The sequence below is a fragment of the Cetorhinus maximus genome, unplaced genomic scaffold, assembly GCF_964194155.1.
Source record: "Cetorhinus maximus unplaced genomic scaffold, sCetMax3.hap1.1 HAP1_SCAFFOLD_162, whole genome shotgun sequence".
NCBI lineage: Eukaryota > Metazoa > Chordata > Chondrichthyes > Lamniformes > Cetorhinidae > Cetorhinus > Cetorhinus maximus.
In genome coordinates, this window is record NW_027596150.1 from 168,886 (window position 1) to 194,639 (window position 25,754).

Genomic DNA, 25,754 nt, shown 5'->3' on the forward strand with positions numbered 1-25,754 from the left:
TTAAGGACACTCTGAAGGACTGATTGAAAAAGGGACAAATTAACATTGGTACATGGAAGGGACTTGCTGCTGATCATGCACCTCACCCAACAAACCACAACACAGTCAGAAACGGAAAGCATAAGCTCTGCCACTGAGAAGCGATGGAAGTGATAGGAGAGAGAGCTGAACCCTTACAAGGTTATTGTTATGACCCTTGATTATTAGTGTCTTCCCCACAACTGATATTAGATTACAGGTGTAAAATTTTCTTGTTTCACTATCCTGTAACTTTCCAAACCAGAGGGATAATTTCTACATAGAGACTGTTTAGAAGTTCATATCCAATGCACCAACCATTTCCTCAAGTCATGTCAATAAGATACGAAAAGAAATCCGAACCATGTACATCAAACTTTATTCTTCTTTTTCTATTTTCAAAATAGACTTTTGCTAAATCAAAAGATGGCTGCTACGGGTAACATGACTCACATGATTGGCCATCTGTCCTGGAAGCTTCCAAAAGGAGTTACAAGAACAAGAGTTCCCTTCTCATCCTTGTGGAATCTCACACCCCATTATAAGGGCATTATCATCATGAAACAAGGAGACTCGCAGAAATCGAAACTTGTTATTCCTGCAGAGTTGTTAACAGACCCATCGCACACATAGAACTGTCTGGGACTATTGAGGGGACAATGGACACCATCTGCATCTTGATAAGCTTACCCCTCTAGCAGAGTCAGTGTCTGCCCATACAATGGCTCCCCAAAACAAGATCCTCAACATGGATGGTGACTCTTTCAGAGGCTAATGACTGGGACATTATAAGCCACAAAACAGAGTTCAGACATAGACACCAGAATCCCTTTTGAAATCACTGTGGAGAAAGAAGGTTACGTGACTCAACTGACCATTTTGAAATCTCTATATTCATTTGAGAACTGAGAAACAAGCAGTCTGCTGAATTAACACCAACAGAAAAGATCTCCAGCAGGACTCCCAGCTGACTATGCAGTTGGTCACCACGTCTTAATTCCTTAGAGTCTGCTTGATTTCAAAAGTCTCTGATCATTGTCTGCCAAGCGGTCTAAGCACAGAAATCCCATCGTGCTGCATCGTCACTTGTTGAATGATTTTCATGCTGCCGTACTCAACCAGGAACTCGCCTGAACTAACTCCACTACAAAGGAAACACCTTTTGGGCTTTGACTTTCTGGACTCTGGAAATCACGAACTAATATTTATTTGTGGTTCTTTTAGATTGAAAAGCAGGACCTCAAATGTAATAACCTCAGGATTACTCCCAGAGCAACGTGTTCGGGAGATCAGGGCCAAAATACTGCCGTCGGCGTGCGGGGGCAGGCCCGACGTGAAAAATGATGCACTATGGCATCGGGCATGCGTCCCAGCATCATCGCGCGTCATTTAGATATTTCGTTTGGTGGGCGTGTGCTGGAAGTGGCTGCGCACCTACTGAACTGTCAATGGCCTATTAAGGTCATTTAAAGTAATTAACCTTATTTACAACGCTGCCCATCCAACCTTAAGGTTGGTGGGCAGGCGAAGAGCCCAAGCCGCCTTCGCTTTTTTCAGGAAAAAGGTTTTATAAAATAATTTAATAAATTTTGCTAAATGCATAAACATGTCCCAGCTCATGTGACACTGTCACGAGGGGACATGTTTAAATAATTTTTTAGATCATTTATTGAAAATTTTCATTATCAATTTAATCTCCCTGAGGCAGCTTCAGTGAAGAAGGGGCTAGCAGCAAAAATGGCCATAGAACAAAAAAAATGCATAAAAAGACAAGTCTACAGGCACTGTATCTAAATGCATGAAGCATTCGCTATAAGGTAGACAAATTAACAGTGCAAATAGATGTAAATGGGTATGAAATGATTGCGATTACGGGGACATGGCTGCAGGGTGACTAAGGCTGGGAACTGAATATCCAAGGGTACTCGATATTTAGGACGGATGGGCAAAAATGAAGAGGAGGTGGCGTGGCATTGCGTTGTTAGTTAAGGATGAAATCAGTGCAATAGTGAGAATATGGGCTCAGAAAATCTAGATGTAGAATCAATCTGGGTGGAGTTAAGAAGCAACAAGGAGCAGAAAATATTAGTGGGAGTTGTCCATAGGCCTTCAAACAGTAGTGGTAAGTTAGGGGATGGTATTAAACAGGAAATTAGAGATGCATGTAACAAGAGTGCTACAGTAATCATGGGTGGCTTTAATCAACATAGACCGGGCAAACCAAATTAGCAATAATACTATGGCAGATGAATTTCTGGGCCAGAACCTTACAGCCCAGTTGAGGCAGGGTCGAGCCGAGGCATTCTAAACTCCATTGACTTTGGCAGGACCAGAAAATCCCGCTGGCGTAAAATTCTGCCCCTGGAGTGTGTACGAGATGGTTTTTTAGACCAGTACGTCGAGCAACCAACTAGGGAACAGGCTATCCTATATTTGGTTTTGTGCAACAAGAAGGGGTTAACTAATAATCTTGTTCTGCGGGGTCCTTTAGGGAACAGTGACCGAATTCTTCCTTCGGCTGGAAAGTGAAGTAGTCCAATCGAAAACTAGATCTATCCGAAACAATCCTAAACCTAAAAGGAAGCCATGAAGGTATGAGGTGTGAGTTGGCTAAGATAGATTGGGGAATTTCATTAAAAGGCATGACGCTGGATAGGCAATGGCTAATATTTAAGGACCGAATGCATAGTAACAGTTATATATTGCTTTCTGGCGCAAAAACACAGCAGGGAAAGTGGCTAACCATGGCTAACAAAAGAAATTAAGGATAGTATTAGATCCAAAGAGGAGTCATATAAAGTTGCTTTAAAAAGTAGCAAGCCTGAGGGAGCAGTTTAGAATTCAGCAAAGGAGGACCAAGAAATTGATTAAGAGGGGAAAAATTGAGTATGAGAGTAAACTTGCATGGAACATAAAAGCTTGTAAAAGCTTCTACAAGTATGTAAGAAAAAAATCATTGGTGAAGACAAACGTAGGTCCCTTATAGTCCAAAGCAGGCAAATTTGTAATAGAGAGCAAGGAAATGGCAGAGCAATTAAACAACTACTTTAGTCCTGTCTTCACAGAGGAAGACACCAATATCTTCCCAGAAATACTGGGGAATCGAGGGTCTAGTGAGAAGGAGGAATTGAAGGAAATTAGTATTACTAAAAAAAGTGCTGGAGAAATTAATGGGACTGAAACAAAAACAAAAAATGCGGGAAAAACTCCACAGGTCTGACAGCATCTGTGGAGAGAGAGACAGAGATAACATTGAGTCCGTTTCCCAGATCTGGGACTGAAAGCTGATAAATCCCCAGGGCCTAATAATCTACATCACAGGAGGTGGCCAGGGAAATAGTGGATGCGTTGGTTGTCATCTTCCAAAATTCTTTAGATTCTGGAACAGTCCCGGCAGATTGGAGGGTGGCAAATGTAACCCCACTATTTAAAAAAGGAGGGAGGGATAAAACAGGGAATTACAGACTGGTAGCCTAATATCAGTGGTAGGAAAAATGCTAGGGTCTATTATAAAGGATGTGATAACAGGACACTTAGAAAATATCAATGGGATTAGACAAAGTCAACATGGGTTTACGAAAGGGAAATTGGAGGTTTTTGAGGACATAACTAGCAGAATTGATAAGGGAGAACCAGTGGATGTGGCATATTTGGATTTTCAGAAAGCTTTTGATAAAGTGCCACATAAGAGGTTAGTGCACAAAACTAATGCACATGGAATTGGGGGTAATATATGGGCACGGATTGAGAATTGGTTAGCAGACAGGAAACAGTAGGAATAAATGGGTCTTTTTCGGAATGGCAGGCAGTGACTAGTGGGGTACTGCAGGGATCAGTGCTTCAGCCCCAGCTATTCACAATATATATCAATGAGGGGACCAAGTTTGCTGATGATACAAAACTAGGTTGGAATGTGAGTGGTGAGGAGGATGTTAAGAGGCTTCAATGTGATTTAGACAAGGTGAGTGAGTGGGCAAATACTTGGCAGATGCAGTATGAAGTGGATAAGTGTGAAGTTATCCACTTTTGTAGGAAAAACGGAATGGCATTCAGAAATAGTCCGGGCAGGTGGAAGGTGTATCAGTAAGGGAGCACTTTGGAGATAGTGACCATAACTCAGTTAGATTTAGAACAAAAACAAAAATACCTGGAAAAACTCAGCAGGTCTGGCAGCATCTACGGAGAGGAACACAGTTAACGTTTCGAGTCCGAATGACCCTTCAACAGAACTAAGTAAAAATAGAAGAGAGGTGAAATATAAGCTGCTTTAAGTGGGGGTGGGACAAGTAGAGCTGGCTAAAGGGCCAGTGATAGGTGGAGATAACCAAAAGATGCCACAGATAAAAGGACAAAGAGGTGTTGAAGGTGGTGATATTATCTAAGGAATGTGCTAATTAAGGGTAGAAAGCAGGACAAGCAAGGTACAGATAGCCCTAGTGGGGGGTGGGGTGGGGTGAAGGAATCGAAAAAGGCTAAATGGTAGAGATAAAACAATGGATGGAAATACATTTAAAAATAATGGAAATAGGTGGGAAAAGAAAAATCTATATAAATTATTGGAAAAAAAAGGGAGGGGATCGGAAAGAGGGTGGGGACGGAGGAGAGAGTTCATGATCTAAAATTGATGAACTCAATATTCAGTCCGGAAGGCTGTAAAGTGCCTAGTTGGAAGATGAGGTGCTGTTCCTCCAGTTTGCGTTGAGCTTCACTGGAGCAGGCCAAGGACAGACATGTGGGCATGAGAGCAGAGTGAGGTATTGAAATGGCAAGCAACAGGGAGGTCTAGGTAATGCTTGCGGACAGACCAAAGGTGTTCTGCAAAGCAGTCACCCAGTCTGTGTTTGGTCTCTCCAATGTAGAGGAAACCGCATTGGGAGCAACGAATGCAGTAGACTAAATTGAGGGAAGTGCAAGTGAAATGCTGCTTCACTTGAAAGGAGTGTTTGGGCCCTTGGACGGTGAGGAGAGGGGAAGTAAAGGGGCAGGTGTTACACCTTCTGCGGTTGCATGGGAAGGTGCCGTGGGAGGGGGTTGAGGTGTAGGGGGTGCTGGAAAATGGGATTAGTGTATGGTATGAGAATATGGGACATGATGGGCCAAATGACCTTCTCTGCTGTAAACGCCTGAGTCTGAGGCAGAGTATTATTTAAATGGTGATAGATTGGGAAATGTTGATGTACAAAGGGACCTGGGTGTCCTTGTACACCAGTCACTAAGAGCAAGTATGCAGGTGCAGTAAGCAGTTAAGACAACAAATGGTATGTTAGTCTTCATTGCGAGAGGACTTGAATACAGGAGCAAGGATGTCTTACTACAACTGTACAGGGCCTTGGTGAGACCACACCTTGGAGTATTGTGTGCAGTTTTGGTCTCCTTACCTAAAAATGGATATACTTGCCATAGAGGGAGTGCAGCGAAGGTTCACCGGACTGATTCCTGGGATGGCAGGATTGTCATATGAGGAAAGATTGGGCTGACTAGGCCTGTATTCACTGGAGTTTAGAACAGGATGGGATCTCATTGAAATGTATAAAATTCTGACAGGGCTGTCAGACTGGATGCAGAGATGATGTTTCCTCTGGCTGGGGGCTGTCAAACAAGGGGTCACAGTCTCAGGATACGAGGTAGGCCATTTAGGACTAAGATGAGGGAAACCTCTTCACTCAAGTGCATGCGTGTGCGTGTGTGTGTGTGTGTGTCCCACCCCCTCTGCGATATTTCAAATAAACTAACTTTCTCAATTAATCATTATGTGACTTTGCTGCAAGTGATTATTGAATTGGATCAGACAAATTGAGCGATTGGGTAAACATGCCACAGCCTATTTTAAAACTAATTCAAAAATATCTCTTACGGACAGACAGTGAGAGGATAAACAAGTTCACTTTGCCTCTCTCCTGCCTGCAACACTCACCTACTTCTTTTGCATACCTACAGGTTCATGTGTAAAGCAAATCACCTACTCACACAATCAGTTGTTCATTTACAGAGTAGGCCATCCACTCACACCTATGCATACTCACTGGTTTACATCCAGAGTACGCCACAAACTCTCACTCGTACACATCCATGGCTGGTATCCAAAGAAGGACACCCACTTGCATTCCTCGAGTTCACGTCTGGATCAAGTCGCCCGTACACGTGCTTACACACCCGCTGGTTCACATCTAGAGTACGACTCCCACCCACAGTCTTAGTGAATAGGTGTGATATCAGGTATGGAATACGATAGGTGTCTTGCCCAGCTGGCGTTTTTTTTTTTCCCCAGACACCTAATAGGAAACAACAATGTTCGGGAGAGCAGTAAGGTTAAGGGTTGAAACCTTGGTTCATGCTGAGTTTTGACATTTGAGCCTGGGTGGCTGCTGGGCAGTATCGACTACAAGAACTAGCTTGACTGACCTGAAACAAAAACAAAAAATGCTGGAAAAACTCAGCAGGTCTAACAGCATCTGTGGAGAGAAAGACAGTTAATATTTCAGGTCCGTATGACTCTGAAGAAGAGTCATACGAACTCGAAACGTTAACTCTGTCTTTCTTTCCATAGGTGCTGCTAGACCAGAGTTTTTCCAGCATTTTTTGTTTCTATTTCAGATTTCCAGCATCTGCAGTGTTTTGCCTTTATCTTAGCAATTGACCAGGGCTGGGGGAGGTTCCAGTTTTGATCTACCCAATAACATAAGGCAGGATTGGGCTCATCTGTGAGGCAGTCCATTGCCAAATAATAATGAGTTCAGCATTCAGCTTGTAACCTGTCTCTCAGTTTTGTCTCAATACTCTTCACATGAAATTAAATACAATCTTATGTGGGCATTTGTGCCAATCTGTTTGCGAACAGAAGTTCCCACAAAGAACGCAGAGATAAATAACCTGCTAATCTGTTTGTGGTGGTGTTGGTTGAGGGAGGAATGAAGAGCACCAGGAAAATTCCCTGCCAGTCCTCAAACTATGCTTGTGGAATCTTCAAAACAAAGCAAGGCAGGCAGACATGGATAGTTGAGTGGACAACTAAGAGTGACCAGCTCAACATTCAAAGAGTTGGCACTTGTATTCCAGCAAGAGTTAGCAACTTCAGGACTGAACTTGGAAATATGGAGGAGGTTGTGGTGAGCAGGTGGGAAAAGAAACAGTCACATTACCTCAGCTTTCTCTCTGGCTCTTCAATGACTTCCTTCAGGAAACTGTGTTCCACTTCTAACTGCATCTGGAGGGACCCCTCCTTTTGTGCCAAAGCACAGTTGAGCTGATCCAAAGCGATTTGCCGTCTAGGATTTTGATAAGATGGAGAAATATTCACAGACAATCCTGTACTCTTTGGTACTCAGTGTTTTCCTGAAGTTATCTCAATAGAAACTCTCAAATTTGACGTAGTCTACTTGGGCTTCAGCAAGGTTTTGATAAGGTCCTGCATGGGAGACCGATAACGAAGGTAAGAGCCCATGGGATCAAAGGCAATTTGGCAAATTGGATCCAGAATTGGCGGAGCAGCAGGGAGCAAAGGGTGATGGTTAAGGGGTGTTTTTGTGACTGGATGCCTGTGTCCAGTGGGGTTCCACAGGGATCGGTGTTGGGTCCCTTGCTGTTTGTGGTATGTATAAATAATTTAGACTTGAATGTAGGAGGGTTGATCAGTAAGTTCGCAGATGACACGAAAGTTGGTTGGGTGATAAATAGTGAGGAGGGTAGCCTTAGACTACAGAAGGATATAGACAAGCTGGTCAGATGGGCTGATCAGTGGCAAATGGAATTAATCTGGATAAGTGTGAGGTGATGCACTTGGACAGGACAAAAGGCACGGGAATGCACAATGAATGGTAGGACCCTGGGAAGTACCGAGGATCAGAGGGACCTTGGTGTACATGTCCACCGGTTCCTTAAGGTAGCGGGACAGATAGATAAGGTGGTTAAGATGGCAAAAGGGATACTTGCCTTTATTAGCCGAGGCATAGAATATAAGAGCAGGGAGGTTATTCTGGAACTGTATAAAATGCTGGTTAGCCCACAGCTAGAGTATTACGTGCAGTTCTGGAATCTGCATTATAGGAAGGATGTGATTGCACTAGAGAGAGTGCAACCAGGATGTTGGCTGGGCTGGAGAGTTTTAGTTATGAGGAGAGATTGGATAGACTGAGATAAAAGCAAAAAACTGCGGATGCTGGAAATCTAAAACAAAAACAAAAATACCTGGAAAAACTCAGCAGGTCTGGCAGCATCTACGGAGAGGAGCACAGTTAACGTTTCGAGTCCGAATGACCCTTCAACAGAACTAAGTAAAAATAGAAGAGAGGTGAAATATAAGTTGGTTTAAGGGGGTGGGGGGGAGACTTAAAGAGCTGGATAGAGGGCCAGTGATAGGTGGAGATAACCAAAAGATGTCACAGACAAAAGGAAAAAGAGGTGTTGAAGGTGGTGATATTATCTAAAGGAATGTGCTAATTAAGGGTAGAAAGCAGGACAAGCAAGGTACAGATAGCCCTAGTGGGGGTGGGGTGGGGGGAAGGGATCGAAATAGGCTAAAAGGTAGAGATAAAACAATGGATGGAAATACACTTAAAAATAATGGAAGTAGGTGCGAAAAGAAAAATCTATATAAATTATTGGAAAAAACAAAAAGGAGGGGGAAAATCAGGAAGGGGGTGGGGATGGAGGAGAGAGTTCATGATCTAACATTGTTGAACTCAATATTCAGTCCGGAGGGCTGTAAAGTGCCTAGTTGGAAGATGAGGTGCTGTTCCTCCAGTTTGCGTTGAGCTTCACCGGAACAATGCAGCAAGCCAAGGACGGTCATGTGGGCATGAGAGCAGGGTGGAGTGTTGAAATGGCAAGCGACAGGGAGGTCTGGGTAATGCTTGCAGACGGACCAAAGGTGTTCTGCAAAGCGGTCACCCAGTCTGCGTTTGGTCTCTCCAATGTAGAGGAAACCGCATTGGGAGCAATGAATGCAGTAGACTAAGATGAAGGAAGTGCAAGTGAAATGCTGCTTCACTTGAAAGGAGTGTTTGGGCCCTTGGACGGTGAGGAGAGGGGAAGTAAAGGGGCAGGTGTTGCACCTTCTGCAGTTGCATGGGAAGGTGCCGTGGGAGGGGGTTGAGGTGTAGGGGGTGATGGAGGAGTGGACCAGGGTGTCCCGGAGGGAAAGATCCCTGCGGAATGCCGCCAGGGGTGGGGGTGAAGGGAAGATTTGTTTGGTGGTGGCATCATGCTGGAGTTGGCAGAAATGGCGGAGGATGATCCTTTAAATGCAGAGGCTGGTGGGGTGATAAGTGAGGACAAGGGGGACCCTATCATGTTTCTGGGAGGGAGAAGAAGGTGTGAGGGAGAAGAAGGTGGGAGGGAGAAGAAGGTGGATGCGCGGGAGATGGGCCGGACACGGTTGAGGGCCCTGTCAACCACCGTGGGTGGAAAACCTCGGTTAAGGAAGAAGGAGGACATGTCAGAGGAACTGTTCTTGAAAGTGGCATCATCAGAACAGATGCGACGGAGGCGAAGGAATTGAGAGAATGGGATGGAGTCCCTACAGGAAGCGGGGTGTGAGGAGCTGTAGTCGAGGTAGCTGTGGGAATCGGTAGGCTTGTAATGGATATTGGTGGACGGTCTATCACCAGAAATTGAGACAGAGAGGTCACGGAAGGGAAGGGAAGTGTCAGAGATGGACCATGTGAAAATGATGGAGGGGTGGAAATTGGAAGCAAAATTAATAAATTTTTCCAGGTCCAGATGAGAGCATGAAGCAGCACGGAAGTAATCATCGATGTACCAGAGAAAGAGTTGTGGGAGGGGGCTGGAGTAGGACTGGAACAAGGAATGTTCCACATACCCCATAAAGAAACAGGCATAGCTGGGGCCCATGCGGGTTGGAGGAATCACGGATGTAGTTGGGAAGAGACAGGACAAGGGGAGAGAGTATGGAGTCAAGATAGCAAGAAATGAGTTCCGTGGGGCAGGAACAGGCTGACACAATCGGTCTGCCAGGGCAGTCCTGTTTGAGGATTTTGGGTAGGAGGTAGAAGCGAGGTTGGGAGACTATCAGGTTGGAAGCTGTGGAAGGAAGATCTCCAGAGGAGATGAGGTCAGTTACAGTCCTGGAAACAATGGCGTGATGTTCAGTGGTGTTCATTTCTTGCTATCTTGACTCCATTCTCTCTCCCCTTGTCCAGTCCCTTCCCACCTACATCCGTGACTCCTCCGACACCCTACATCATATCAACAATTTCCAGTTCCCTGGCCCCAACCGCCTCCTCTTCACCATGAACGTCCAATCCCTCTGCACCTCCATCCCTCACTGGGATGGTCTGATGGCTCTCCGCTTCTTCCTCGAACAGCGGCCCGAACAATCCCCATCCCACCACTACTCTCCTCCGTCTGACTGAATTTGTTCTCACACTGAACAATTTCTCCTTAAACTCCGCTCACTTCCTCCAAATAAAAGGTGTGGCTATGGGTACCTGCATGGGCCCAAGCTATGCCTGTCTCTTTATGGGATATGTGGAACATTCCTTGTTCCAGTCCTACTCCAGCCCCCTCCCACAACTCTTTCTCCGGTACATCGATGATTACTTCGGTGCTGCTTCATGCTCTCGTCTGGACCTGGAAAAATTTATTAATTTTGCTTCCAATTTCCACCCCTCCCATTTTCACATGGTCCATCTCTGACACTTCCCTTCCCTTCCTTGACCTCTCTGTCTCAATTTCTGGTGATAGACTATCCACCAATATCCATTACAAGCCTACCGACTCCCACAGCTACCTCGACTACAGCTCCTCACACCCCGCTTCCTGTAAGGACTCCATCCCATTCTCTCAATTCCTTCGCCTCCGTCGCATCTGTTCTGATGATGCCACTTTCAAGAACAGTTCCTCTGACATGTCCTCCTTCTTCCTTAACCGAGGTTTTCCACCCACGGTGGTTGACAGGGCCCTCAACCGTGTCCGGCCCACCTCCTGCGCATCCGCCCTCATACCTTCTTCTCCCTCCCAGAAACATGATAGGGTCCCCCTTGTCCTCACTTATCAGCTCACCAGCCTCTGCATACAAAGGATCATCCTCCGCCATTTCTGCCAACTCCAGCATGATGCCACCACCAAACAAATCTTCCCTTCACCCCCGGCGGCATTCCGCAGGGATCTTTCCCTCCGGGACACCCTGGTCCACTCCTCCATCACCCCCTACACCTCAACCCCCTCCCACGGCACCTTCCCATGCAACTGCAGAAGGTGCAACACCTGCCCCTTTACTTCCCCTCTCCTCACCGTCCAAGGGCCCAAACACTCCTTTCAAGCGAAGCAGCATTTCACTTGCACTTCCCTCAACTTAGTCTACTGCATTCGTTGCTCCCAATGCGGTTTCCTCTACATTGGAGAGACCAAACGCAGACTGGGTGACCGCTTTGCAGAACACCTTTGGTCTATCCGCAAGCATTACCCAGACCTCCCTGTCGCTTGCCATTTCAACACTCCACCCTGCTCTCATGCCCACATGACCGTCCTTGGCTTGCTGCATTGTTCCAGTGAAGCTCAACACAAACTGGAGGAACAGCACCTCATCTTCCAACTAGACACTTTACAGCCTTCCGGACTGAATATTGAGTTCAACAATTTTAGATCATGAACTCTCTCCTCCATCCCCACCTCCTTCCCAATTTTCCCCCTCCTTTTTGCTTTTTCCAATAATTTATATAGATTTTTCTTTTCGCACCTACTTCCATTATTTTTAAATGTATTTCCATCCATTGTTTTATCTCTACCTTTTAGCCTATTTCGATCCCTTCCCCCCACCCCACCCCCACTAGGGCTATCTGTACCTTGCTTGTCCTGCTTTCTACCCTTAATTAGCACATTCCTTTAGATAATATCACCACCTTCAACACCTCTTTGTCCTTTTGTCTGTGACATCTTTTGGTTATCTCCACCTATCACTGGCCCTCTATCCAGCTCGTCTTGTCGTCCCCCCACCCACCCTTAAACCAGCTTATATTTCATCCTCTCTTCTATTTTTACTTAGTTCTGTTGAAGGGTCATTCGGACTTGAAACGTTAACTGTGCTCCTCTCCGTAGATGCTGCCAGACCTGCTGAGTTTTTCCAGGTATTTTTGTTTTTGTTTTGGATAGACTGAGGTTATTTTCCCCGGAGCAGAGGAGATTGAGGGGGACATGATTGAGGTGTATAAAGTTATGAGGGGCATAGATAGGGTAGACAGGAAGGAACTTTTCCTCTTGATGGAGAAATCAATGACATGGGGGGATAGATTTAAGTAAGGGGCAAGGAGGTTTAGAGGGGATGTGAGGAAGAATTTTTCAACCCAGAGGGTGGTGGGAATCTGGAACTCACTGCCTGAAAGGGTGGTAGAGGCAGAACCCCTCATAACATTTAAGAAGTATTTGGACATGCACTTGCGATGCCATGGCATAAAAGGCTATGGGCCTAGTGCTGGAAAATGGGATTAGAATAGTTAGTTTGACCAGCACAGACTTGATGGGCTGAAGGGCCTTTTTCTGTAGACCTTTATGACTCTATTTACAAAATATAATGGTTCTTGAGGAGGCTGGGCATGACCACTGGTAGGAACATAATTCCTGCAAGATGTAAGGCCATTGAGTCCATTAGTACCACTCATTGTACAATCCATATCCACTTAAATTTGTCATGGATGGCTGTTTTAGTTGGGGACTTGTACAATTGTCCTATCCGTATATTTGTTAAAGTGAAATATTGTGCTTTAAATTGGAGCACTGCAAATACTCTTTCCTCTCCGCGAGGACCCAAGAGATTTAAATTAGAGATTCATTAAAATAGAGATGTTCTTTAATCTGACTGCATACTCATTAATTATCGGAAAATCAGTGCATGAATTTCAGGCATTCTTTATATCTGAATAAACTTCAAAACTGTTAAAGATTTCATAGAATATTTTTATAATGGCCAAATAAATGGTTAATGGCCAACAAGTTTAAATAATTTTAAAAATCCAAAGAATTCTGCTCCTTGGATACACTTATAAAATACATTTCCATCTTCAACCAAACCCACAGCAAAGTAAGCTAAACACAGATATAGCTCAGAGTATATGTAAAAGTATCGTTTCTCTGCTCAGGCATAGAGCTATGACACAGAAAGTGACTCCAGACCCACAGCAATGTGGATGACTCTTAAGTGCCCTCTGATTAAGGGCAATTGGAGATGGGCAATAAATGCTGGCCTAGTCACATCCCATGAACAAATAAAAAAAAAATCAAGACAATAATGGTGAAACTGGTTGTAATTCGGCATGAGTTAAGACAAAGCTGTGTACTATCGCTATTGCTCTTTAACATCTATACAGAAGGCATGATAAAGAAGCAAAAGATGTAGTACAGAAGGTAAGAGGTCTATTGAAGGTAGCGATAGTTTTGGATGACCAGGCCCTAGAGACTAGCGCAGCAGGTGATCTACAGATACTAATGGATAGAATGAATTAAGTGGTCAAGGCTTATGAAATGAAATTTTATGTAAAAAAGACGAAAGTTATGAAGATTGGAAGAAATAATGGTGAGATGGCAGAGGTCAAGATAAATTGTCAACAGCTGGATCACAATTTACATACCTGAGAAGCATCTTGTCAGAAGATGTTTACTGACTTAAAGGAGTCAGAGCTAGAATAGCAATGGCAAAGAATGCATTCTCCAATAAAGTGAATAGTTCAGTAGAGTGCATGCTATGCCATGCTCAAAAGATGGACAAATGAAAGAATACCAACATTCAAAGGGAACAATAATGTGCGGACTCACAATGTGGCTCACTTGCACTTTCTAGAAGCAGGACCTGGACCTCAGCAGGCAAAAAGAATTTATCCAGGCATGGCACCTTTTCAAATCACACAAATGCTTGGGCACACTGCTCCTTGAACATTCCCATGGCACGCCTCAACCAATCAGAGGCCGCTTGCCTTTTTTGAATTTAAACAAAAGCTTTGGGATAACTGTTGCATTCTCCATGCCAATGCCTTGACCAGAGTCCACTTTCCAGCCAATCAGCAGCCTGTTTCTCATTACAAACTGTTGTTCCCTTTGAATGTTGGTATTCTTGCGTTTGTCCCGATGGGTGTAAGATTAAAATCTTCGATAGCATGCTCAGCATTTATTCAGCTCTTCCTCGAGGCTTTTACCTGATTCATTGATGCTCTGTAACTACAAAGCTGAAAAAAGAAATCTTTTTACTAAGAATTTTCATCTCAGTGAGGAGGCTTTAGGCCAATCCACATCCAATGACCTGCTCTGAAAACTCTGCTCACATATTGAAAGCTGTGACAAATTCCACTACAGCAGCTGAGGTAACTCGCAACATTCTAAAATTATCAACAACATTCTAAAGCAAACAACCCGCAACATTCTAAAATAAAAGTCAATTCACCCCATCTCCCAATGTTTATAGATGCTTAAAAAATTTCCAGGAACTGCAATTTCGAAAAACTAATCAGTTCTTCCTTAGGCCATATCCTTTCCGTGTAAAAGGTTTTGTTAAAATCCATTCATTAGTTTTTGAGATATATTGTTTACAGACTAACAGGGTAAAAATATTACCTTCACCAACCTTTAGTGATGGAGGTAATAAAGAATTGCTCAGCATAGGAATTAGTAGAGATTTTAAGAAAAGAGTTATCAAGACTGTGATTTTGAGTGTCTTGTTGTGTCTGGCTGAAGTGTGGACCTGGGTATATGTGCACAAATCGTTAAAGATGGCAGGGCGGGTAGAGAAATCATTTAATAAAACATACAGGTTCCTGGACTTTAAAAATAGGGGCATAGAGTACAAAAGGAAGGAAGTTATGATAAACCTGTATAAAACACTGGTTTGGCCTCAACTAGAGGATTGTGTTGTTCTGGGCTCCACACTGTAGGAAAAATGCGAAAGCATTAGACAGGTGGGCAAAAAAGATTCACGCGAGTTACCAGGTTCAGTTATTCTTAAGCTCTTTTTAATTTGGACTGTAGCTCATCAGAATTCCCTCAGAACCCCATTCCTAGTTCTATTTATAGGATCATAGAATGGTTACATCACAGGAGGCGCCAATTTGGCCCATCGTGTCTGTGCTAGCTCTTTGCAAGTGCAATTCACCTAGTCCCATTTCCCCACCTTTACCCAAAGCCCTGCAAATTCTCTGAGGTTCTAGGGATGAGACATTACAGTTACATGAACAGATTGGAGAAACTGGGTGCTGTTCTCGGAGGAGAGATGATTAAGAGGAGATTTGATAGGAGGGTTCCTATCAAGAACAAGAGAGCACAAATACAAGGTGATTGACAAAAGTAGTAACGGCAACATGAGGAAAAACCTTTTCACGCAGCAATCTGTAGGGATCTGAAATGCATCACCTGAGAGCATGGTGGAGGCAGGTTCAATTGTGGTTTTCAAAGGGAATTGGATAATTATCTGAACTTAAAATTTGCAATGCTAAGGGTAGATGATTTACACTTGCTGACCCTTCTGTAATAGAACCAGGAATGAGGTTCTGTTGAGGGAATTTGAGGAGTTAGGGACCAAATTAAAGAGACCCTTAAACATTACCGAATTACTACCTGAGCCTCACACACACTGTCATATGGATAAGCAGATTAGAGATATAAATGGTTGGTTGAAAGACTGATGTGGGGGGCATGGGTTTCTTTTCATGGGACACTGACACTTCTGAACATAGAGGGAACTGTTCCTTTGGGATGGAGTCCACTTAAACCAGACTGGGACCAGTGTCCTGATGAAACAAATATCTAGGGCAGCAAACAGGGGTTTAAATTCATAAGGAGAAAGGAGGTCTCATGCAAGGATATATTTATGTCTGAAAAGGTTAATCAAAATCAAAGTTATAGAGCTGAATAGCAACTTCTGTAAAATATAGCAGATTGCATCAGGAAAGGGCAGAGAGTTTAACAATGGTAATAGGGCACTGTAACTCTCCTGAGCTTCTCACAACATGCAAATTCTACTTTTTAATGCAACAGCTCCTGACCCTAGTGCAGAACTGCTCCGGTTGGCAGGGAGTTATCACAACACAATATTGACATTGCTGCTTTAAGTGAAACGCACCTAGCAGAGGGGGGCCAGCTAACAGAGCTATCAGTGGGCTACACATTTTTCTGGATAGGCAAGCCAAAGAATGAGAGGTGAGTGCAAATGTCAGCTTTGCTCTAGGTACATAAGTGATCCCCTCATGACTCCACAACTATGATTGTGAACAAGAATGCGACAATCATCAGTGCATACTCTCCAACAATGACTAGTCTGGAGGACAAATTCCATCAGAACCTGGTTAGAGCCATTGCAAATACTCCACAGGAGGGCAAGCTGATTGTGATGGGGAACTTCAGTGCAAAGCTAGGAGATAACTATCAGACCTGGGATCATGTCCTGGCGAATCCTGGGTTGAGACAGAGACAGAGACAGTCCACAGTAAAGTGGGCAAATCTGTTGATGGGTAGGACAAAAAAAAGTGGGAGATGTTCAAAAACCTTTTCAATATGATACAAGAAACAGTTTATTATGCCTCTAGGGGCAAGAAACAAAAAAAAAAGCCATGGACAACTAAAGAGATGAGAGACAACATAAATCTAAAACAAAAAAAAATACAAAAGCCCATAAAATTCCTGGCAAATGAGAAAGATACAAAAGCAGCAGACAAAACAGATAGTATGAGTTACAAAAGGGGAGTTTGAAAAAAAACTTGTAAGGAATATCAAAAGCAACATGAAGAGTTTTTACAATTATATCAGGAAAAAGAGAGCAGTCAAGAGCAATGCGAACTGATAACAGTGATACTGTCAATGAAAGTAAGAAAATGGTGCACATGTTGAAGAATTATTTTGTATTAGTATTTACATTAGAGCATGCGAAGATGAAGACTATACTCCTATGCATTACTGACTGTGTGCTGTCTGCCATATGAGATATTAAACCTAGGTCCAATTGGACTGTTTGGGTGGGTGTTAAAGATTTCATAGCACTGTTTTGATAAAAAGCAGGGAATTCTCCCTGGTGTCCTGGTCAATATTTATCCTCAATCAACACCTATGCTGGACAATGATATAATTAAAGCAAGTCAAAGTAACTGGAGTCCTTCTAGTTGTCCGGGTACCAAACCTGATGGACGACTAAGATTCTGTGCTGATTACAGGAAAGTGAATGCTGCAAGAAAAACTGATTTGTATCCAATTCCCCGACTTGAGGAGTGCATTGCTGGAGTTGGAAATTCAGGCTTTGTTAGCAAGGTTGATTTGCTGCAAGGTTATTGGCAAGTTCCACGAACAGGTCAAGCCTAAGAAATCTTTGCTTTTGTAACCCAGACAACCTGTAAGATTATGCCATTTGGAATAAAGAAAGCACCAACTACTGTTTGAAGATTGACAAACCAAGTAGTTGCCAGATTACACAACAGTGTTTTGTATATCAATGATCCACTGGCCTACAGTCCCACTTGGAAAGAACATGTGGAACACCTAAGTGCACTATTTGATAGAATACAAAAAGTTGATTTGGTGATAAATTTGGTGAACAGTGGGTTTGAGAAAGCCAAAGTCACGTATTTTGGGCATGTCATGGGGCAAGGTTGAATGTTGCCCAGAGAAGCTAAAGTTAAAGCAATTATGGACCTTCCTGTCCCTAAACAAAATGGGTAGTACCACAGTTCCTCAGGATAAATAGATTGTACAGGAAGTTTGACCCAAATTTCAGTGCGCTGGTCACTCCATTAATGAACTTGTTGAAGAAAAATATAAAAGTTAACTGGATAGTCTTGTCAGACCACCTTTGAGAGGTTAAAGGCTGTATTAGTAAACGAACTTGTTTTGCCTGCTCCACATTTCAATGCAGTCTGTGCCAGGGTGGGGAGCAGGGGTAGGGGAGCGGGGCGGCGGGGGTTGGAGAGGGGGGGGTGGGGTCTGGAGAGCTTGGTGGGCGCTCTGGTGCCTCTGCATTGCTTGCGTGGGTAAAGAGGCGAGGTGCCTGACCCCAATCATATCACTGCGGCTATGCTGGCTACGCCTGAACTGTCTCAGTTGCAGAGGAATGGTCAGTTTATACAGGTGTCCCTATTGTGTGGCCACTTCCCTTGCCTACCCTGCCCCCCACCTCGATTTCTCATGCACAGGATCTAATGCCAGGGCAGCAGTTGCTCCCCCCACACCCCCGACAACAGCAACAATCATCTCCGAGGCTGGGCACAGTTGCCCCTGGATACCACCCCCCTGACAACAGTCGCCTCCGAGGCTGGGCATCAGTTGGTACTCCCCCCCCCAACAACAGACACCTCCATGGCAGGGCATCAGTTGCCCCTGGACACCACCCCACCGAAAACAGTCGCCTCTGAGGCAGGGTGGCACACAACCCAGGCCCCACAGCGCCCCTAAAGCCTGCAAAGTGACAGGTGACCCTGGCAAGCTGTGGAAAACAAAGCTGTTCACCCACCTCAGTTCCCCCAAGGTGAAGTCCGCCAAGTGCACATCACCTATGTGCTGTTGTGAAACGTGGACACCGATGTAGACGGACGATACGGTGTGGGTCCAAGGACCTGGCGGGATGGCCTTTTAAGGATATGCTGATGTATTATAATGAGCTCCCTGATGACCATTGGCGGGAAATGCGTCCCGACATTGGCAGGCTGAGCGGATGATCGCGACCTGCCTTCCCGCCGTCATGAAACTGATCATGCCATATTGTCCGCGCACGCCACCTGTCACCAGCGGGCATGGAAAATTCCACCCATTATTGCAGCAGTGGTAAGGGTGACCTGGTTAGTCACCTGGAAGTCGTGCACAGAGGGCTCGTTGATATACTGACCACTGAGACGGAATCCGGCTCGCAGAGAAACAAAGCAATTATAGTTGAGTATGTCCAGCTTAGTGGTTAATAAAGTTGTACAACATTTAGTGGAACAATATCCAAGTTGTTGCATGCCATTGATGCCCAGAGTAAAGGCTAGAACTGTTATGAGAATCCAACTTACCTTAAAGTTGAGAGCAGAGGTTGGGAATATCAAGTCCCTACAATCATTGGAGTTTCCGCTCATGTGTAGACTGGGAACGGGCTGCACATTCGCTTGTTCTGCATTTTTAAGTTCTTTGGGCCCAGTGCATCTGCCCATCAAGGAAAATGGTATGACAACCCAGTTCATGTGGCCATGGAGTGGAGTGCCATTGAAGACAAATGTCCTAGGCAGGGGACAGGGAGAGGGGTCAAAGAGAGATCCCAAAGGGAGAGGGGACTGGGATAGATTTCAAAAGAAGTGTCCCAGAAAGGGGACAGGGACAGGATGAGGTCCCAGGCTGGAATTTTGTGGCCCCATTGGCATTGGGCATCATGGTGGGCGTCAGCAGAGAATGTGGCAAGAAGGCAAAAAATCGGTTTCATGCCATCGTGAAACCAGTTAGCGATCGTCCGCTTCACCTGACAATGAGGGGCCAGGTTTCATATTGGGAACTTAATTTAGCATCTCATTATAAGTCCTACTCATTGGAATCATTCCCTCACGTCAAATTTACCACCCATGTTGGCGTGACTTCAGAATGGCGTGCTTCACGGCTGCCTTTAAAAGGCGGGCACTTGGCGATCTGAATTTTGAGGGGGACTCAAAGGTGAGTGCACACAACCTTGCACAGTGCTCGCGAGCATCATCCAGGCGACATCAAGGAAGAGGTGCTGTGCAATCTGGTGGCGGGGGGAGGAGTGGGGGGCACAGGCGAGTCGCTTTTTTCTGGCTGGCTTTCAGTCCAGTGCTGGTGCAAGGGCTCTGGTGCAGGTCAGGCCACGTGGTGGGGGTGTGGAGGGGTGATGGCAGGGCAGACCAGACTGAAGGAAGTACTCAAGCACATGCCAGGAGGGGGTGGGGGTGATGGGTGGTGAGGGAAGCGGCCACGCACTTGGAAAAGCTTGTCAAAAGTGAGCATTCTTCCGCAGCTGAGACTGCTCAGCTGCAGTTCCAATGGAGTCAGCCTCTGAAACTTTTCTGCCCACTCAAGCAACGCAAAAGCATGAAAGTGCCACCAAATGTTCCAGAACTTTTTGCCCTTGGGTGCAGACTGCAAATTAATGTGCATTTTAGGGGGCAGCAGAGCAATTGGCCGACTGGGCAAGTTGTAGAATCCTTTTGCAATGTTGACCATGGCACAGTCACTGGTAGAGGCGCTCACAACCCTTTGCAATGTCTCTATTAAAGTTTGGACCAGTATCCATCAAGGTTCAAGCTACAGTGCAGCCTTGCAGCGCAGGTTAGGAGAATGCCTGCGCCTGAGCTGAGAGCACAGCATGCTGTCCAATGGCTGAAGCTGCCAGCAATTGGTCAGGTGGAATGGGTGGGGTTTCGGACAGCCAATAAGCACACTACACACTGACCATCCAAGTGGTGGCCAGCACTCTCCTGCATGCACGAAGGGGCCTTCAGACTTAACCAAGAGAGGTTCTTAGAACACATATGCTAACCCACACATCTCCCCCTTTGATCCTGTAGGAGAACATCAGGATCGTGGAGTCTGGTGATTTAGCAGGATGCCTCCTGGTTTACAAGGAGCAGAGAAGAAGAATAATAGAGTGGCGTAGGCACCTGGCTCAACAAAGGGAGGAGCACCTCCCTCAAGATGAAGGGGTGGCAGGGCCTGCTTCACATACAGCTGAAGATCCAGAGGGAGCCGTTGCTCATAGACGCCTCGCTGGACACAGAGTCTATAGATGGCGCTCTTCATTCCTGCAGATGACTGAGAACCAGTTTCTCCGAAGACTTTTGCAATGTTGGCCATGGCACAGTCACTGGTAGAGGCGCTCACAACCCCTTGCAATGTCTCTATTAAAGTTTGGACCAGTATCCATCAAGGTTCAAGCTACAGTGCTTGAAGACCTGCGCATGTCTAGGGATAGGCATATGCCACCTGCTGCAGGATTTGGTGCCACGGGGGGCAATCACTGCTGGGAAAGTGACCGTGGCACTCAATTTTTACAGCAATGGCTCCTCCCAGGGCTCCACAGGTAAGACCTGTGCAAGATCAGGCAAGCCTCCGTGCGCATGTGCATCCAGGTCACGGATGCCATCTTCACAAAGGCACAGAACGTTGTGCAATTTGCCTGGGATCAGGAAAGCCAGGAAATAAGAGCACTGGGATTTGCACAGATCTCATGTTTTCCACAGGTGCAGGGTGCCATCAACTATACTCACATGGCACTTAGATCTCTGTGGCTGAGAGAAATGGATATAAAAAAAAATATTTTTGCGGAATATGGTGTTATACTGTGAAAAAGGCTGCGTGTGTCTTTGTGTATGATTCAATTAACCTGGGCAGAGATTAATAGGAGACAGGTTGTCTGGAGGGGGGGGGGGGGTTAAAATATGAAACGGATGGAGGTGTAAGGTTTGAGGTACAAGTGATTAGGTTAGATCTAACATTTGCATTTTCAGATAAGCTGAGAGTATGTTTGAATATCAAAGGGAAGTCAGAGATAACAAGAAACATGCTTGCATCTTGCAGGAGTTCGATAGGTAAATAGAAATGTGGATATTATATTTTATTGACCTGAAAGCAAAGACAAGATAGAAACATAAATCCTTCCAAATATAAGATCTTTCATGTTTCAAAGAGATGTGAGAACCTGAGATGAAAGGGGGAAAAAGGTATTTTCGAGCTACGGTGGAGAGTTTAGGGTAGCTGTAGCTTTTGGGCGGTTGAGCTGGAACTGTGAGATGTAGCAGCTGGAGCTATAGCTAGACCTCTGGGCTGGGAGGGGATGCAGTTTGAATCAACCATCCAGTCAAGCCAGAAGAGTCTAGGGCCGCAAAAAGCAGTTTATTCTGAAGTTTGGATCTCCACCGCAGAGTAGAAGAGGGTTAGAGGTCATGTGGTATGTCTTTATTGAGGCTACAGAAGTTTGATTTGGATAATATTACTGGATTTTTTATAGTTAAACATCTATAAGGGTGTGTTGCCTGGAAGGTGTTTACTTGTGGGTCTGACCAAGCAGAGTCTTTTTGGGGGAACGTTGTGTGAAACTAAGTTTAACTGTGTCACTGTAATCTTTTGTGCATAAGTTTTCTTTTGAACTTTTATCAGATCTAAGCTCTGCAGTCCTGCCAAATCCAGTCGTGAATGGTGGTGGACAATTAAACAACTCACTGGAGGACAAGGCTCCACAAACATCCCATCCTCAATGTTGGGGGAGCCCTGCACATCAGTGCAAAAGATAAGGCTGAAGCATTTACTACAATCTTCAGCCAGAATATTGGCCTCAATCCATCTCAGCCTACTCCAGAGGTTCCCAGCATCACAGATACCAGTCTTCAGCCAATTCGATTCACTCCATGTGATATCAAGAAGCGGCTGAAGGCATTTGATAGTGCAAAGGCTATGGGCCCTGACAATATTCTGGCAATAGTACTGAAGACTTGTGCTCCAGAACTTGCTGCACCCCTAACCAAGCTGTTCCAGTGCAGCTACAACACTGGCATCTAGCAGGCTACGTTGAAAATTGTCCAGTTATGTCCTGTACACAAAAAGCAGGACAAATCCAACCCGGCCAATTACCGCCCCATCAGTCTACTCTCAATCATCATTTAAGTAATGGAAGGGGTCAGCAACAGTGCTATCAAGTAGCACTTGCTTAGCAATAACCTGTTAACTGACGTCCAGTTTGGGTTCTGCCAGGTCCACTCAGCTCCTGACCTCATTACAGCCTTGGTTCAAACATGGCCAAAAGAGCTGCACTCCCGAGGTGAGGTGAGAGTGACTGCCCTTGACATCAAGGCAGCATTTGACCGAGTGTGGCATCAAGGAGCCCCAGCAAAACTGGAGTCAATGGGAATCAGAGAGAAAGCTCTCCACTGATTAGAGTCATACCTAGTACAAAGGAAGATGGTTGTGGTTGTTGGAGGTCAGTCATCTCAGCTCCAGAACATCACTGCAGGGGTTCCTCAGGGTAGTGTCCTCAGCTCAACCATCTTCAGCTGCTTTATCAATGACCTTCCATCATAAGGTCAGAAGTGGGGATGTTCATTGATGATTGCACAATGTTCAGTACAATTTGCAACTCTCAGACACTGAAGCAGTTCATGTCCAAATGCAGCAAGACCTGGACCTGGACATCCAGGCTTGGGCTGACAAGCGGCAAGTAACATTCATGCCACACAAGTGCCAGGCAATGACTATCTCCAACAAGAGAGAGTCTAGTCAGCACCCCTTGACATTCAATGGCATTACCATCACTGAATCCCCCACTATCAACATCCTGGGGGTTACAATTGGCCAGAAACTGAACTGGGCTAGCTATATAAAAACTGTGGCTATAACAACGGGTTAGAGGCTAGGAATCCTGCGGCGAGTAACTCACCTCCTGACTCCCCAAAGTCTGTCCATCGTCTACAAAGCACAAGTCAGGAGAGCGATGGAATACTCTCCACTTGCCTGGATGAGCGCAGCTCCCACAATACTCAAGAAGCTTGACACCATCCAATACAAAGCAGCCCGCTTGATTGGCACCACATACACAAACGTTCACTCTCTCCACCACCGACACACAGTAGCAGCAGTGTGTACCATCTACAAGATGCACTGCAGGAATTCACCAAGACTCCTTAGACAGCACCTTCCAAACCTACGACCACTACCATCTAGAAGGACAAGGGCAGCAGATATATGGGAACACCACCACCTGGAAGTTCCCCTCCAAGTCACTCACCATCCTGGCTTGGAAATATATCGCTGTTCCTTCCCTGTTGCTGTGTCAAAATCTTGGAACTCCTTCCCTAGCAGCACAGTGGGTGTACCTACACCACATGGACTGCAGTGGTTCAAGAAAACAGCTCACCACCACACAAAGGGGGAGATCTGAATTGGACTTATGTTTTGACAGGGAGAGGGAAAGGAAGAGGAACATCTGAGGGGTGTAGGCGTTTTTGTGAACTGGAAAGACCTTTGTGCATTCACCCCACCCCACGGACCTTCTGTTCACATCCGGGTTAGCTGGGGCTGCCCAGTGAAGAACACATTAGAGTGAGAGAATGTGTGCAGGCAGTCCCGGTTACCCTGGCGCGAAGACACTCTCCTATCCCTGTCTGACGAAAACCAAGAATCAAGACACCTCCTCATTCTTCTCCCTGCCCCCCTCCATCCACCTGTGGCACTTGTCCACCTTGTGCCTCATTGTCCTCCCTCCTGTGCCCTCCTCCTTCTTTCTATCTCTCCCTCCCTTTACACCGGAGGGATTCAACCCCTCCATACCACCATCCCCCGCACCCCTCCCCCTGCCCCACCCCACTGTTGCTTTCTATTGCATTAACACTTTTTGGAGTGGGTCTAGCTCTGGGAACCCATGGCGACACCATCAGCGCTGGTGGCAGGGCCATCCAAGGCCACCTATACAGGGGCAGTGGCCTCCTCGGCTCCTGCGGCCCTGTCACCCATTAAACTTGTGACAAAACAACTCGGGGTCAAGAGCTAGACTCAGCCCGACATGACAATTGAGGTGCACGTCAAGGCTATGGCTGCGGTTGTCTGCCCCTCAGCCGTAGCTGCCGCCTCAAAGCAAAGCCGTATTTTTCTTGAGGTCAGAGCTGGTGGTGCACCTGGCCCTTGAAAAGGGGCTCACTGTGGGCAGGACATTTGTGGCGGTGGACCCTCTGGAAGCCACCGCCCAGAGGATCATAATCTCAAACATCCCGCCCTTTGTTCCCAGTGAGCTCCTCCTCCCCCACCTCCATCAACTGGGGGGGGAGGTTAGGTCAGGGGTCACACCGATTCTGTTCATCCTCAAGGATGTGGCCCTCCGACACATGTACTCCTTCCGGCTCCATGTTTCCATCTACCTGGCCCGGGAGGATAACGTGGAGCGGGGTTTAGTGTGGAGTATGAGGGAGTCGCCTACAGGGTCTTCCGGTCGGCGGACAGTATGCGGTGCCATGCCTGCACCTGCAAGGAGGTGGGCCTCGTCCTTAAGAATTGCCCCGCCTCCAAGGCTGCCAATGTCACTCAGGTGGCCGCGGCTGGCACCGCCGCTCCTCCCTCCGCCACCACTCCATCTTTCTCCCCACAAGGGGAGGTGCCACCAGCAGTCACCGCCATCTCAGCTGCTGGCAACGAGGGAGGAGAGACCCACGCCAGAAGAAGGTACAACAGAAGACTTGCCACCCGGACGCGGCCCTGAAACCTCTCGAACACCTCAAAAACACCCTGATCCCTAGACTACTGAAGACAGTGGCTTGGGGGATAAAACACCATCCAGCCCCGGCGACACCCAGGTTCGTGGGTGCCTCAGCGCCGAACGTTGGGCCTGAAGTTGTCCCCAGTCCGGCGGCGATGGGGTGCACGATTCCGAGCCGGTGGTCTTATTATAGAAGGTGGACATGCCCAATTCCCAGAGGGTGGATCGTCTGGTGGTGGTGGTGGTGGCGGGGGGGGCTGGAGGAGGCGGCGGGGGCCTCGGAGATGGAGGTTTCCCTAGCCCCCAGCCTACCCTGGAAGAGGTGCCACCCCTTAGAGGGGGCGGATCTCGCCACTTGTGAGGTCGGAAATGTCCCCTCCCCCAATGATAAGGTGGTGGCGTCTCCGCCCCATAAGTCCTCGCTCTGCCCTCTGGGGCAGCCCAAATCCACGACCCCTTGCCGCAGTCCTCTGAGCAGGGCCCCTCGGGGGCCGACGAGAGTACCGCCCTTGCAGCGGTGCCCCACCCCGACCAACCTTATACCCCGGGTGGGTCATCGGGCGGCGGTGGCGAGGAAGGCCTCCCCGCATGCTCCCAA

General features: G+C 46.3%; 2 protein-coding genes across 2 annotated transcripts in view; both read right to left on the reverse strand.

Annotated features, from left to right (window-relative positions):
• LOC144672946 (uncharacterized) overlaps positions 1–25,754 on the reverse strand; it is a 98,550-nt gene that overhangs the window by 45,671 nt on the left and 27,125 nt on the right. The window lies entirely within an intron of this gene.
• Positions 1–25,754, reverse strand: part of LOC144672949 (EF-hand calcium-binding domain-containing protein 12-like) — a 49,588-nt gene that overhangs the window by 7,903 nt on the left and 15,931 nt on the right. The window contains exon 3 of the mRNA XM_078534952.1: positions 7,158–7,283. Coding sequence (XP_078391078.1) covers positions 7,158–7,222 — 65 coding nt within the window. The 5' untranslated portion in view covers positions 7,223–7,283. The remainder of the gene's footprint in view (positions 1–7,157; positions 7,284–25,754) is intronic.